The following is a 14,623-nucleotide window of genomic DNA, read 5'->3' as shown; positions in this document are numbered from 1 at the left end:
GCTCAGGACTAATTCTGGGCAATACCTTTGTTGTTGGAAGAGTAGTGACCCTCAGAGGAGGAGGGAGTTGGAGTGTGGGGTGGGGAGAGGAGAATGAAGGTTAGAGAGGAGCAGACAGCGGGCAGCACCCCACGGATTGGCCTGCAGTGTCACAAGTCAGTCCGTTGCTCAGGCTTCTGCAAGCTTGACTACATTGTCATGGCCCACGTGCAAATATAGATTTGAGGGGGAGGGACGCTGGACTCAGCATGCCTGCACAGGGAGCATAGCACCTCCCAGTACCTAAGGGTTCTTCTGAGGGTAAATGCGGGATGGAGGGCGTTGTAAACTGTAGCACATGCTAAAACCAACCCTGCCCCTAGGACACCTCAGGGGGCAAGAGGCAGTTCACACCCACCCCACTTCAACCAGGGCAACTCTGCTGCTGACACTGGTTTGAAAATCATCTCACAATGTGCCAGATTCCAGCATGTCACTGCACTCTCTGATGATGGCACACACGTTCTCAGCATCCCTGTATAACCTGGGCAGCTGAGGGTTGTCTCAGCCTTGCTGGGATTTGTTTATATCCTTAGTGTTCTAGGAACTGGCTTTGTAATTTTTTTTTTTTTTTTGGTACACGGGCCTCTCACTGTTGTGGCCTTTCCCGTTGCGGAGCCCAGGCTCCAGACGCGCAGGCTCAGCGGCCATGGCTCATGGGCCCAGCCGCTCCATGGCCTGTGGGATCTTCTCGGACCAGGGCACAAACCCACGTCCCCTGCATCGGCAGGCGGACTCTCAACCACTGCACCACCAGGGAAGCCCTGGCTTTGTAATTTTATGTGAGAATAGGAATTCCATTTATTAGTCTAAAAATTACATCTTTCAAGATTGAAATGTTGGCGTGCTCAGATTCACTGTTTATACTATCATATTCTTCATGACTCTATAAACTTAATCACATTTCTTCTGCCTTTGTCTGGATTGGGTAGCGCTAGTCTTTACAGTTAAACAGCCAGATCTGGCATTGCTGGTTAGCATGCACTAATCCTTTTCTTGCTAGAAGCAGAGCCGGGGCATCCTAAGCTGATAGCTTCTGCTGCTGATTGGGATCTGTTACTCTTTTTTGGATTCGTCCCTGTCCCTGGTCCCTGGACACTGCTCCCTTCTCAGCTTCCACACGGTTCTGTAGGCCAGTCCCCCTCGGAAGAGCTGCTGGCTGTGATCTGAGCTGGGAGGTGGTAGAAAGGACCCTTGAGGGACTTCCCAGACTCCACGCTTCCACTGCAGGGGGCATGGGTTCAATCCCTGGTCAAGGAACTAAGATCCTGCATGCTGTGGAGTGGCCAAAAAAAAAAAAAGGACCCTTGAATGCAGCAGGGACACCCTTCACTGCCAACTTCCACACCCAGGCCTGGCTTCTGTAAGGAAGTGGGCAATGTGATGGGCAGGTGGAGGAGGAAATACCATGAGGGATTTCCTAAACTTTCTTTAGAGTAGCCTTTTCTCAACTGTGGGCTCAGTGGACCTACTTGCGGAGCTCTAAACGCTGCTGCCCAGGCCCAGGCCCAGGGATTGATCTGTTGTGAGCTGGGCAGCAAGACTGTCAAGATTCCCAGACAAATCTAGTGTGTAGCCAAGGTGGAGAACCACTGCTGTAGAGTGTGCGCTCCTTGTTAATATTAAGCTTAGGGCCTCAGCATTTGAAAAGTGTAAGGTGGGTATGGAGCTAGGTTGGCAGGCATGGTGTGAGACACTGGGTGGCGGTGCTTTATGCTCTAGCCTCATCCTATTCAGAGGGGTCTGGTGGCAAAGATGCATTCATCTGTGCCAGGGCCTTCCCTGCACAGGGTCCTGCACCCTGAGTGCTTCCTCCAGACCTGTGGGGGCGAGGCAGGAGTATATTTTCACATGGATGGTTCAGATGGGTTTTATGTTAATTTTCAGAGAAATCTAATGCTGAGAGTCAAATTTATCCAGTAGCTCTGTAGCACTATTGTCGTTTTTTACCCCTCAACATTGCTCTTCTCACAGGTGTGTGAGTGTGTGTGCACATGTGCACAAGCACATGCACACACATGCCTCCCTTGTACAAGCAAATGCTTTAAAAAAAAATTAAGTCTCACATGGGCAATTCACAATGTGAATAGTGGGACTGTTTTCATTTTCCTCCATTCATGACAGATTGTGTGAGGTGCTCAATCTTGATCCAAGACAAGTCCTGATTGCAGAAGTGATCTTCACAAACATTGGAGGAGCTGCCACTGCCATTGGGGACCCACCAAATGTCATTATTGTTTCCAACGAGGAGTTGAGGAAAATGGTATGTATCAGTATAACAGAGTTGCTTCCAATAAATATAAGTGTGCAGCTTACCTGCACACTTAATAAAATTTTACCCTAAATGGATGTCACTTCTTCATATGAAGTGCTTTTGGTCATCTTGAGAGTGGGAAGTTAGGTGACTGATCTGCTAATTTAGAGTTAAGTGGTCTGAATTGATTTCATTCTTTTTTTTAAACATCTTTATTGGAGTATAATTGCATTACAATGGTGTGTTAGTTTCTGCTGTATAACAAAGTGAATCAGCTATACATACACATATATCCCCATATCTCCTCCCTCTTGCATCTGCCTCCCACCCCTCTAGATGAACACAAAGCACTGAGTTGATCTCCCTGTGCTATGCAGCTGCTTCCCACTAGCTATCTATTTTAAATTTGGTAGTTTATATATGTCAATGCCACTCCCTCACTTTGTCCCAGCTTATCCTTCCACATCCCCGTGTCCTCAAGTCCATTCTCTATGTCTGCATCTTTATTCCTGTCCTTCCCCAGGTTCTTCAGAACCTGGTTTATTTTTTTATTTTTTTATTTTTTTTAGATTCCATATATATGTGTTAGTATACGGTATTTGTTTTTCTCTTTATGACTTACTTCATTCCATATGACAGATTCTAGGTACACACACCTCACCACAAATAACTCAATTTCATTTCTTTTTATGGCTGGGTAATATTCCATTGTATATATGTGCCACAACTTCTTTATCCATTCATCTGTCAATGGACACTTAGGTTGCTTCAATGTCCTGGTTATTGTAAATAGAGCTGTAGTCAACATTGTGGTACATGACACTTTTTGAATTATGGTTTTCTCAGGGCATATGCCCAGTAGTGGGATTTCTGGGTCATATGGTAGTTCTATTTTTAGTTTTTTTTTTTTTTTTTTTGGTGGTACGCGGGCCTCTCACTGTTGTGGCCTCTCCCGTTGCATAGCACAGGCTCCGGACGCGCAGGCTCAGCGGTCATGGCTCACGAGGCCAGCCGCTCCGTGGCATGTGGGATCTTCCCAGACCAGGGCACGAACCCGTGTCCCCTGCATCGGCAGGCAGACGCTCAACCACTGCGCCACCAGGGAAGCCTTATTTTCAGTTTTTTAAGGAACCTCCATGCTGTTCTCCATAGTGGCTGTAACAATTTACATTCCCACCAACAGTGCAGGAGGGTTCCCTTTTCTCCACACCCTCTCCAGCATTAATTGTTTGTAGATTTTTTGATGATGGCCATTCTGACCGGTGTCAGGTGATATCTCATTCCAGTTCTGATTTGCATTTTTCTAGTGATTAGTGATGTTGAGCATCCTTTCATATATTTGTTGGCAGTCTGTATATCTTCATTGCAGAAATGTCTATTTAGGTCTTCTGCCCATTTTTGGATTCGGTTAATTGTTCTTTTGATAGAGATGCATGAGCTACTTGTATATTTTGGAGATTAATCCTTTGTCCGTTGCTTCATTTGCAAATATTATCTCCCATTCTGAGGGTTGTCTTTTCATCTTGTTTATGGTTTCCTTTGCTGTGCAAAAGCTTTTAAGTTTTATTACCGTACTGTCTTAATTATTGTAGCTTTGTAGTATAGTTGGAAGTCAGGAAGCCTAATTCCTCCAGCTCTGTTTTTCTTACTCAAGATTGTTTTGGCTATTCGGGGTCTTTTGTGTTTCCATACAGATTCTGAAAATTTTTGTGCTAGTTCTGTGAATAATGCCATTGGTAGTTTGATAGGGATTGCATTCGATCTGGAGATGGCTTTGAGTAGTATAGTCATTTTCACTATGTTGATTCTTCCAATCCAGGAACATGGTATATCTCTCCATCTGTTGGTATCATCTTTAATTTGTTTCAACAGTGTCTTATAGTTTTCTGCATACAGATCTTTTGTTTCCCTAGGTAGGTTTATTCCTAGGTATTTTATTCTTTTTGTTGCAATGGTAAATGGGAGTGTTTTCTTAACTTCTCTTTCAGATTTTTCACCATTAGTGTATAGGAATGCAAGAGATTTCTGTGCATTAATTTTGTATCCTGCTACTTTACCAAATTCATTGATTAGCTCTAGCAGTTTTCTGGTAGCATCTTTAGGATTCTCTATGTATAGTATCATGTCATCTGCAAAGAGTGGCAATTTTACTTCTTCTTTTCCAATTTGGATTCCTTTTATTTCTTTTTCTTCTCTGATTGCTGTGACTAAAACTTCCAAAACTATGTTGAATAATAGTGGTGAGAGTGGGCAACTTTGTCTTGTGCCTGATCTTAGAGGAAATGTTTTCAGTTTTTCATCACTGAGAACGATGTTGGCTGTGAGTTTGTCATACATGGCCTTTATTATGATGATATAAGTTCCCTGTATGCCTACTTTCTGAATGGTTTCTATCATAAGTGGGTATTGAATTTTGTCAAAAGCTTTTTCTGCATCTAATGAGATGATCATATCGTTTTTCTCCTTCAATTTGTTAATATTGTTTATCACATTGTTTGATTTGCATACATTGAAGAATCCTTGCATTCCTGAGGTAAAACCCACTTGATCATAGTGTATGATCCTTCTTATATGCTGTTGGATTCTGTTTAGTAGTATTCTGTTGAGGATTTTTGCATCTATATTCATCAGTGATATTGGTCTGTCATTTTCTTTTCTTGTGGTATCTTTGTCTGTTTTTGGTATCAGAATGATGTTGGCCTCGTAGAATGGGTTTGGGAGTGTTCCTCCCTCTGCTATATTTTGCAAGAATTTGAGAAAGATAGGTGTTAGCTCTTCTCTAAATGTTTGATAGAATTTGCCTGTGAAGCCATCTGGTCCTGGGCTTTTGTTTGTTGGAAGATTTTAAATCACAGTTTCAATTTCAGTGCTTGTGATTGGTCTGTTTATTTTTTCAATTTCTTCCTGGATCAGTATCAGAAGGTTGTGCTTTTCTTAGAGTTTGTCCATTTCTTCAGGTTGTCCATTTTATTGGCATATAGTTGCTTGTAGTAATCTCTCATGATCCTTTGTATTTCTGTAGTGTCAGTTGTTACTTCTCCTTTATCATTTCTAATTCTGCTGCTTTGAGTCTTCCTTTATTTCTTGATGAGTCTGGCTAAAGATTTGTCAATTTTGTTTATCTTTTCAAAGAACAAGCTTTGAGGTTTATTTTTCTTTGCTATTGTTTCCTTCATTTCTTTTTCATTTTTTTTCTGATCTGAACTTTATGATTTCTTCCCTTCTGCTAACTTTGGGGTTATTTTGTTCTTCTTTCTCTAATTGCTTTAGGTGTAAAGGTTTATTTGAGGTTATTTTGTTTCTTGAGGTAGGATTGTATTGCTATAAACTTCCCTCTTAGAACTGCTTTTGCTGCATCCCATAGGTTTTGGGTCATCATGTTTTTATTGTCAATTGTTTCTAGGCATTTTTTGATTTCCTCTTTGATTTCTTCAGTGATCTCTTGGTTATTAAGTAGTGTATTGGTTAGTCTCCATGTGCATGTATTTTTTTACAGATTTTCTGTAATTGATATCTATTCTCACAGTGTTGTGATCAGAAAAGATGCTTGATACGATTTCAATTTTCTTAAATTTATCAAGGCTTGATTTGTGACCCAAGATATGATCTATCCTGGAGAATGTTCCATGAGCACTTGAGAAGAAAATGTATTCTGTTGTTTTTGGATGGAAGGTCCTATAAATATCAATTAAGTCCATCTTGTTTAATGTGTCATTTAAAGCTTGTGTTTACTTATATATTTTCATTTTGGATGATCTGTCCATTGGTGAAAGTGGGATGTTAAAGTCCCTTATTATTTTTGTGTTACTGTCGATTTCCCCTTTTATGGCTGCTAGCATTTGCCTTATGTATTGAGGTGCTCCTATGTTGGGTGCATAAATATTTACAATTGTTATATCTTCTTGGATTGATCCCTTGATCATTATGTAGTTTCCTTCTTTGTCTCTTGTAATAGTCTTTATTGTAAAGTCTGTTTTGTCTGATATGAGAATTGCTACTCCAACTTTCTTTTGATTTTCATGGAAGATTGTTTTACATCCCTTCACTTTCAGTTTGTATATGTCCCTAGGTCTGAAGTGGGTCTCTTGTAGACAGCATATATTTGGGTCTTGTTTTTGTATCATTCAGCCAGTCTATGTCTTTTGGTTGGAACATTTAATCCATTTACCTTTAAGGCAATTATCAATATGTATGTTCCTATGACCATTTTCTTAATTGTTTTGGGTTTGTTATTGTAGATCCTTTCCTTCTCTTGTGTTTCCTTCCTAGAGAAATTCCTTTAGCATTTGTTGTAAAACTGGTTTGGTGGTGCTGAATTCTCTTAGCTACTGCTTATCTGTAAAGTTTTTAATTTCTATGTTGAATCTGAATGAGATCCTTGCTGGGTAGAGTAATCTTGGTTGTAGGTTTTTCCCTTTCATCACTTCAAATATATCTTGCCACTCCCTCCTGACTTGCAGAATTTCTGCTGAGAAATCAGCTGTTAACCTTATGGGGATTCCCTTACATGTTATTTCTTGCTTTTCCCTTGCTGCTTTTAATATTATTTTATTTGTATTTAATTTTTGATAGTTTTATTAATATGTGTCTTGGCATGTTTCTCCTTGGATTTATCGTGTATTGGATGCTCTGCGTTTCATGGACTTGATTATTTCCTTTCCCATATTAAGGAAGTTTTCAACTATATTCTCTTGAAATATTTTCTCAGGTCCTTTCTTTTTCTCTTCTTCTGATACCCCTCTAATCTGAATGTTGGTGCATTTAATGTTGTCCCAGAGGTCTCTTTGACTGTCTTCAATTTTTTTTCATTCTTTTTTCTTTATTCTGCTCTGCAGTAGTTATTTCCACTATTTTATCTTCTGGGTCACTTATCCATTCTTCTGCATCAGTTATTCTTCTATTGATTCCTTCTAGAGAACTTTTAATATTATTTTTTGTGTTGTTCATCATTATTTGTTTGCTCTTTACTTCTTCTAGGTCATTGTTAACCATTTCTTATATTTTCTCCATTCTATTTTCAAAATTTTGGATCGTCTTTACTATCCTTACTCTGAATTCTTTTCAGATAGATTGCCTATTTCATCTTCATTTGTTTCGTCAGGGCTGTTTTTACCTTGCTCCTTTATCTGCTGCATATTTCTCTGTCTTCTAACTTTGCTTAACTTACTGTGTTTGGGGTCTCCTTTTTGCAGGTTGCAGGTTTGTAGCTCCTGTTGTTTTTGGTGTCTGCCTCCAGTGGGTAAGATTGGTTAAGTGGGTTGTATAGGCTTCCTGCTTGAGGGGACTGGTGCCTGTGTTCAGGTGGATGAGGCTGGATCTTGTCTTTCTGGTGGGCAGGACTGCATCTGGTGGTGTGTTTTGGGGTGTCTGTGAACTTATTATGATTTTAGGCAGCCTCTGCCAATGGGTGGGGTGGTGTTCCTGTCTCACTAGTTGTTTGGCAAGTGGTGTTCAGCACTGTAGCTTGCTGGTTGTTCAGTGGACCTGGGTCTTAGCATTGAGATGGAGATCTCTGGGAGAGTTCTTGCCATTTGATATTACATGGGGCTGGGAGGTCTCTGGTGGACAAATGTCCTGACCTCAGCTTTCTCACCTCAGAGGCTCATGCCTGACACCAAGCCAGAGCACGAAGACCCTGTCAGCCAGATGGCTCAGAAGAAAGGTGAGAAAAAAAAAAGAAAGAAAAAAAGGTATTAGAGTATAAACAGATTATTAAAAATAAAAACATAATTAGAGTAAAGAAAGAAAGAAAGAAGAGGGCAATGAAACCAATAAACAAATCCACCAATGATTACAAGCATTACAAACTATACTACGAAAACAAAAAACAAAAACGGACAGACGGAACGCTAGGATAAATGGTAAAAGCAAAGCTATACAGACAAAATCACACAAGGAAGCATGCACATACAGACTCACAAAAAGAGAAAAAGGGGGAAAAATATATATAAAAGGAAGAGAGCAACAAATTCAATAAACAAATCTACCAATGATAATAAGCTCTAAATAGTAAACCAAGGTAAACATAAAACCAGAAACAAATTATATGCCAAAAGCAAACCCCAAGTGTACAGTTGCTCCCAAAGTCCATTGCTTCAATTTTGGGATGATTTGTTGTCTATTCAGGTATTCCAGAGATGCAGGGTACATCAAGTTGATTGTGAAGATTTAATCTGCTGCTCCTGTGGCTGCTGGGAGAAATTTCCCTTTCCTTTTTTTGTTCGCACAGCTGCTGGGGCTTTGGATTTGGCCCCACCTCTATGTGTAGGTTGCCTGAGGGCATCTGTTCCCCACCCAGACAGGACAGTGTTAAAGTAGAAGCAGATTAGGGGGCTCTGGCTCACTCGGCCAGGGGGAGATAGGGGTATGGAATGCGGGGTGATCCTGTGGAGGCAGAGGCCAGTGTGATGTTTCAACAGCCTGAGGCGTGCCGTGTGTTCTTCCAGTGAAGTTGTCCCTGGATCACAGGACCCTGGCAGTGAGAGACTGCATAGGCTCCCAGGAGGGGAGCTTCTTGGTGGCTGCAGGATCAGCCTTAGCATTTCATGCCAGTCTGTGATGTCTGTGCTGATAGCTACAGCTTGCGCCCAACTCTGGAGCTCGTTTAGGTGGTGCTCTGAATCCCCTCTCCTTGTGCACCCCAAAACAAGGGTCTCTTGCTTCTTAGGCAGTTCCAGACTTTTTCCTGGACTCCCTCCCAGCAGCTGTGGTGCACTAGCCCCCTTCAGACTGTGTTCACACAGCCAACCCCAGTCCTCTCCCTTGGATCTGACCTCCGAATCCCGAGTCTCAGCTCCCAGCCTCCACCCACCCCGGCAGGTGAGCAGGCAAGCCTCTCAGGCTGGTGAGTGCTTGTTGACACAGATCCTTTGTGTGGAAATCTATCCACTTTGCCCTCTGCCCCCCTGTTGCTGCACTCTGAAACTTCCCCCCTGCCCACCCCCATCTCCACCATTGAAGGGGCTTCCTAGTGTGTGGAAACTTTTCCTCCTTCACAGCTCCCTCCCAGAGGTGTAGATCCTGTCCCTATTCTTTTGTCTCTGTTTTTTCCTTTTTCTTTTGCCCTACCCCAGTACATGGGGAGTTTCTTGCCTTTTGGGAAGTCTGAGGTCTTCTGCCAGCATTCAGTAAGTGTTCCGTAGGAGTTGTTCCACTTGTAGATGTATTTTTGATGTATTTGTGGAGAGGAACGTGATCTCCACGTCTTACTCCTCCACCATCTTGAAGGTCCTCCCTGATTCTGCCTGATTTCATTCTTATTCTGATAAAATTTTAAGAAAATGATTACATTTTCTATTTAGTCATAGTATGTTATATTAATGGGAACTGAGGTTTCTTGAAACTAATATTAAGAATAAAATGATCTGTCCCCTTTTGCCTTTCAACTGAAGTGGATGAATTCACTGATGAAGAATGTAAGAATATTTTTAAAAAATAGTGTTAGAAAATGAAGGTCTTTAGGGATTTTTGGAAAGCTGCTATTAATATATAATTTCTTCATACACTAAAATAAAAACAAAATGTTAAAGAGAATGCAAATGGTATTTTACGTATCTTAGAGTTAAAATTAAATTTTACAATTAATTTTCATTTGTCATTCTTTGGTCATTAGAATTTTCCCAATATCTCTTCGCTGAAGTATCAGCAAAAATGCTTCCAAATTGGTGTCATTTATTATAGATGATATGTTTATGCCTGTGTGTCTGTGAAGTGTGTCAGTTTGTTTGTGTATATGGGCTGTCTTTCACAAAAATATTTAAGCCTTTGAGAGATCATGGCTCTAAGGTGTTGATGGCCATTTTGTGGGCCCACTAATGTTCTAGAGATTCAGGGTATAACTTAGATACTTTAATACTTCAACTTTAATACTCCCTGGTTTTCCTGGAAAACTACCTGTGACACTTCACCTGTCTTGCTGCATGAGCTGAGCAGCAGGCCCCCCCCATCATATCACATGAGCACAGTAGAAAGTGGTAGAGCCCCGTGATCTTCCTTGGGGCCACCTTTCACACAGGATAGGCTGCATACGCATGGGAGAGCACGATTTTCACAGAAAAATATTGTTTTATTATTTTTATTTTACAATAATACATTTATTTTAGAAAATGTAAATCACACACACACCACAAATAAAAAACTGTCATAATACCACTACCCAGAGATAAATTCTCTTAATATTTTGGTGCATGTAGTCTCAGAATGTGTGTATGTGGATATACATGGATAAAAAAGCCTTCTTCTCTGGCCAAGATGGAGTAACAGGGACTGTATTTACCCTCTTGCTTGAGACATCCAAAAAGAAAATAAACCAAAATCCAAAAAACAAAACCAGGAACAAACCAAAATCAGACAGTGGTGATCAAGATACTGGATATCAGGTAAAAAAGGGCAGTGATCCCTGAGAAATGGGAAACAAATGAAATGAGCCTATGATTGCCCCAGCTCACTGCATTGAGAGACTTTCCAGGATGCAGGGCAGGGAGAGCGAACCCATGTGGATCCCACCAGATTCCTGGAGTTGAGGGGATAGAACTGACTCTGGAGAGACCAAGGCAGGTAAAATTTTCAAGACAGAGAACCAGAGAGGAAAGAACTGCACATAGAGAGAGGGAAACTCCCTGTGTCCAGGGGAAGAACAACTCAAAAAGATTAGAAGGAAGAGTGCTTGATACACTCAGGGCTAGGAATAATGTCTGTTCCTGCCAGGAAGACTGTAAACTTCTTAATTTATGAGGCATTGGATAGAGTACACTGAAGGGTCTTGCCTCATATTGGTGAGTAATTTGCTCTAGACTGAACACTGCCCTGATTCCACCTAATAAATCTTAAAGACCCCAAATAATCAAATTGTTTCTAAGTAGTTTAACTGCATCCAAGAACAAAGCTCAAGAATCTAGGAATCCAACAGCACACAAGGTAAAATTCACAATATCTGACATCCAATCAAAGATTACCAGGCATGCAAAAAAGCAAGAAAATTTGATCTATCATGAGGAGAATATGAACAAACCATTTGAAATTAATCCAGAATAGACAAAAGTGTTAGAATTAACAGACAAGGGCATTAAAACTGTTATTATAACTGTATTCCAGATGTTCATTAAGTTAAGCAGAAACATGAAAGATATTTTTTAAAAAGGCCCAAATCAAACTTCTAAAGATGAAAACTATAATGTATGAGATAAAAATCTCTTGTTAGGATTAAAAAAGCAAATTAAGAATTACAGAAGAAAAGACTAGTGAACTTGAAGACATAGGTCCAAAGTAAAACTAAGTGAAAAGTAATGAAAAACATTCGTGAGCTAGGGGAAAACTTCATGTGGCCTAATATATCTGTAGTTCTTGTCTCTGAAGGAGAGAGGGGAACAGAAAAAGACATTTGAAGAAAATATGGTTTAAAATTTCAAATTTTATGAAAGATATAAACCCAGAGATTCAGGAAGTTCAATGAAGTCAGAGCACAAGAAACATGAAGAAAACTAGGCCATGCCATAATTATTGTACACATGAAACTTATATAATGTTGTAGACTGATGATACCACAGGTATCATCCAAAGGCATAATGGGTCATTTACTTTTTCAAGAGCTACACTTTGACTTGGATATTTCATTTTGGAAATAATAAGAAATAATTATTTTTAAAATAACTATTTTTTTTGGACATCCCTGGTGGCACAGTGGTTAAGAATCTGCCTGCCAATGCGGGGGACGTGGGTTTGAGCCCTGGTCCAGGAAGATCCCACATGCCATGGAGCAACTAAGCCTGTGCACCACAAATACTGAGCCTGCACTCTAGAGCCCATGAGGCACAACTACTGAGCCCGCATGCCACAACTACTGAAGACTGTGCACTAGAGCCTGTGCTCTGCAGCAAAGAGAAACCACTGCAATGAGAAACCCACTCATTGCATTGAAGAGTAGCCCCTGCTCACCACAACTACAGAAAGCCCATGTGCAGCAATGAAGACCCAAAGCAGCCAAAAATAAATAAATACATTTATTAAAAAATGTATTTTAAAGATCTATTTAAATATAGCTATTTTTAGCTACAGAAAATTGAAAAACCTGTGTGAAAAAATTCCAAGAGTCAAAGACAAAAGTGAAATTGTGAAGTATTTTGGATTGAATTATGAAAACAAAATTTGTGGGATTCCTCTCAAGCAAGAGTCAGCAAACTTTTTCTTAAAAGTCCATATAATTTGTATTATAGGCATGTGGGCCTTATGGTCTCTGTTGCAATCACTCAACTCTGTCACTGTCACAGGAAAGCAGCCACAGACGACACATAAATGAATGTGCATGTCTATATTCCAGCCTGCAATTGTAGTTTTCTGGTACCTGCTCTAAAACAGTATTCAGAGGGGAATTTATACCATTAAATACCAATATTAGAAAAGAAGAAATGTCTCAAATCAGTGACCTCAGCGTCAATCTTAAGAAACTAGATAAAGAAGAGCAAGTTAAACTAAAAGTAAGCATAAGAAAGAAATACAGGCCAGCATGGAGAACAGAAAAACTGTAGAGAAAATCAACGAAAGCAAAAGCTAGTTCTTTGATAAGATAAATAATTCTGACAAACTTCTGGCCAAACTGTTGTAGAAAATAAGAAAGAAGACATAAATTACCAATATCAGGAAAAGAGATGTTACATCACTAAAGAGCATACAGACATTAGACATTGTTAGGGAGTGTTGTGGACAACTCTATGCCAATAAATTTGACAACTTAGATAAAATAGACAATTTTCTTGAAAGACACACTCTACCAAACCTCACTCAAGAAGAACTAGATAACCTGAGTAGCCCTATTTCTATTAAAGAAATTGAATTTGTAGTTAAAAACCTTCCCAGAAAGTACCAAAAAAACAAAGAAAAAACTCAGGCTAAGATAGCTTCTTTGGTGAATTCTACCAAATGTTTAAGGAAGAAATAATGCTACAACACCAATTCTACACAAACTTTACAGCAAATTGAAGAGGAGAGAATACTTCTCAACTAACTCTATAAGGTCCTGATGCCTAAACCAGACAAAACCAGGATAAGAAATCTATTGACAAATATTTCTTATGAACATAGATGTAAATTTTAAAAAATTAGCTAATTCAATTTAACAATATATAAAATGGATAATACAGCACAATCAAGTGGAATTTATCTTAGAAATGGAAGATTGGTGTTATATTTGAAAAATCAACCAGTGCAATTTGCTAGCAAACTAAATGAGAAAATCCATATGATCATCTCAATAGATGCAGAAAAAAATTTGGCAAAATTCAACATCCATTACTGATAGAATCTCTCAATAAACTAGGGAAAGAAGAGCTTCTTTAGCCTGATAAGGAGCATCTATGAAAAGCTTACAGCTAGCATCATACTTAAATGGGAAAAACTGAATACCTCCATAGATCAGAAACAAGACAAAGATGTCTGTTCTCACCACGTAAATGCAACATTTTACTGGAGGCTCTAGCTGGCACAATAAGTCAAGAAAAGACATACTAGGCATCCATAATAGAAGGGAAGAATTAAGTCTTTATTTGCATATGACATGATTGTCCAGGTAGAAAATCTGAAGGAATCTACAAAAAAAAAAAAAAAAAAAAAAAGCTCCTGGAAATAATAAGTAAAATTGACAAGTGTACAAGATCAATATAGAAAAAGTAATGGTTTTCTATATTCTAGCAATAAACAGCTGGAAATTGAAATAAAAATATGATTTACAATAGCATCAATACATAAAATAGGGTAAATCTGACCAAACATATGCAAGAAAACAACAAAATATTGCAGAAAGTAATTAAAGAAGATCTAAATAAATGGGAAGATATATTTTGGTCATGGATCAGAAGACTCAATAAAGTTAAGGTATCAGTTCTCCCTAGATAGATCTGTAGATTCATGCAATTCCTATCAAAACCATAGCAGAACAAGTTTTTTTTTTAGAAATTGGTAAACTGATTTTAAAATTTGTATGGAAATTCAAAGTATCCAGAATAGTCAAAAACAACTCTTAAAGTGCAAAACAAATGGGGGGCTAGTACTACCTAATTCCACTACTTATTATAAAGCCACACTAACAAAGACAGTGTGGTACTGGCATCAAGATAGGTGGATAGATAAATGGAACAAAGTAGGGAGTTCAGATATAAATCCTCACATACATGACTTTTGACAAAGTGATTTTTGACAAAGGTGCAAATTAAGCCAACTAAGTGGAGAAAGAATAGTTTTTTCACAAATAGTCCTGGAACAAATGGACATGCATATGCAGGAGAAATAAACTTCAGTCCACACCTCCCACTTTATCAAAATGTTAACTCAAACATGGAT

The 14,623-nt window shown here is 39.3% G+C and overlaps 1 protein-coding gene across 1 annotated transcript in view; it reads left to right on the top strand.

Moving 5' to 3' along the window:
• The window catches only part of OCA2 (OCA2 melanosomal transmembrane protein), a 255,523-nt gene that overhangs the window by 100,833 nt on the left and 140,067 nt on the right, over positions 1-14,623 (top strand). Inside the window, exon 14 of the mRNA XM_082658969.1 lies at positions 2,164-2,302. Coding sequence (XP_082515095.1) covers positions 2,164-2,302 — 139 coding nt within the window. The remainder of the gene's footprint in view (positions 1-2,163; positions 2,303-14,623) is intronic.

The sequence above is a fragment of the Grampus griseus genome, assembly GCF_964374135.1.
Source record: "Grampus griseus genome assembly, chromosome: 7".
NCBI classification, from domain to species: domain Eukaryota; kingdom Metazoa; phylum Chordata; class Mammalia; order Artiodactyla; family Delphinidae; genus Grampus; species Grampus griseus.
This window is presented reverse-complemented; position numbering and strand designations above follow the sequence as displayed.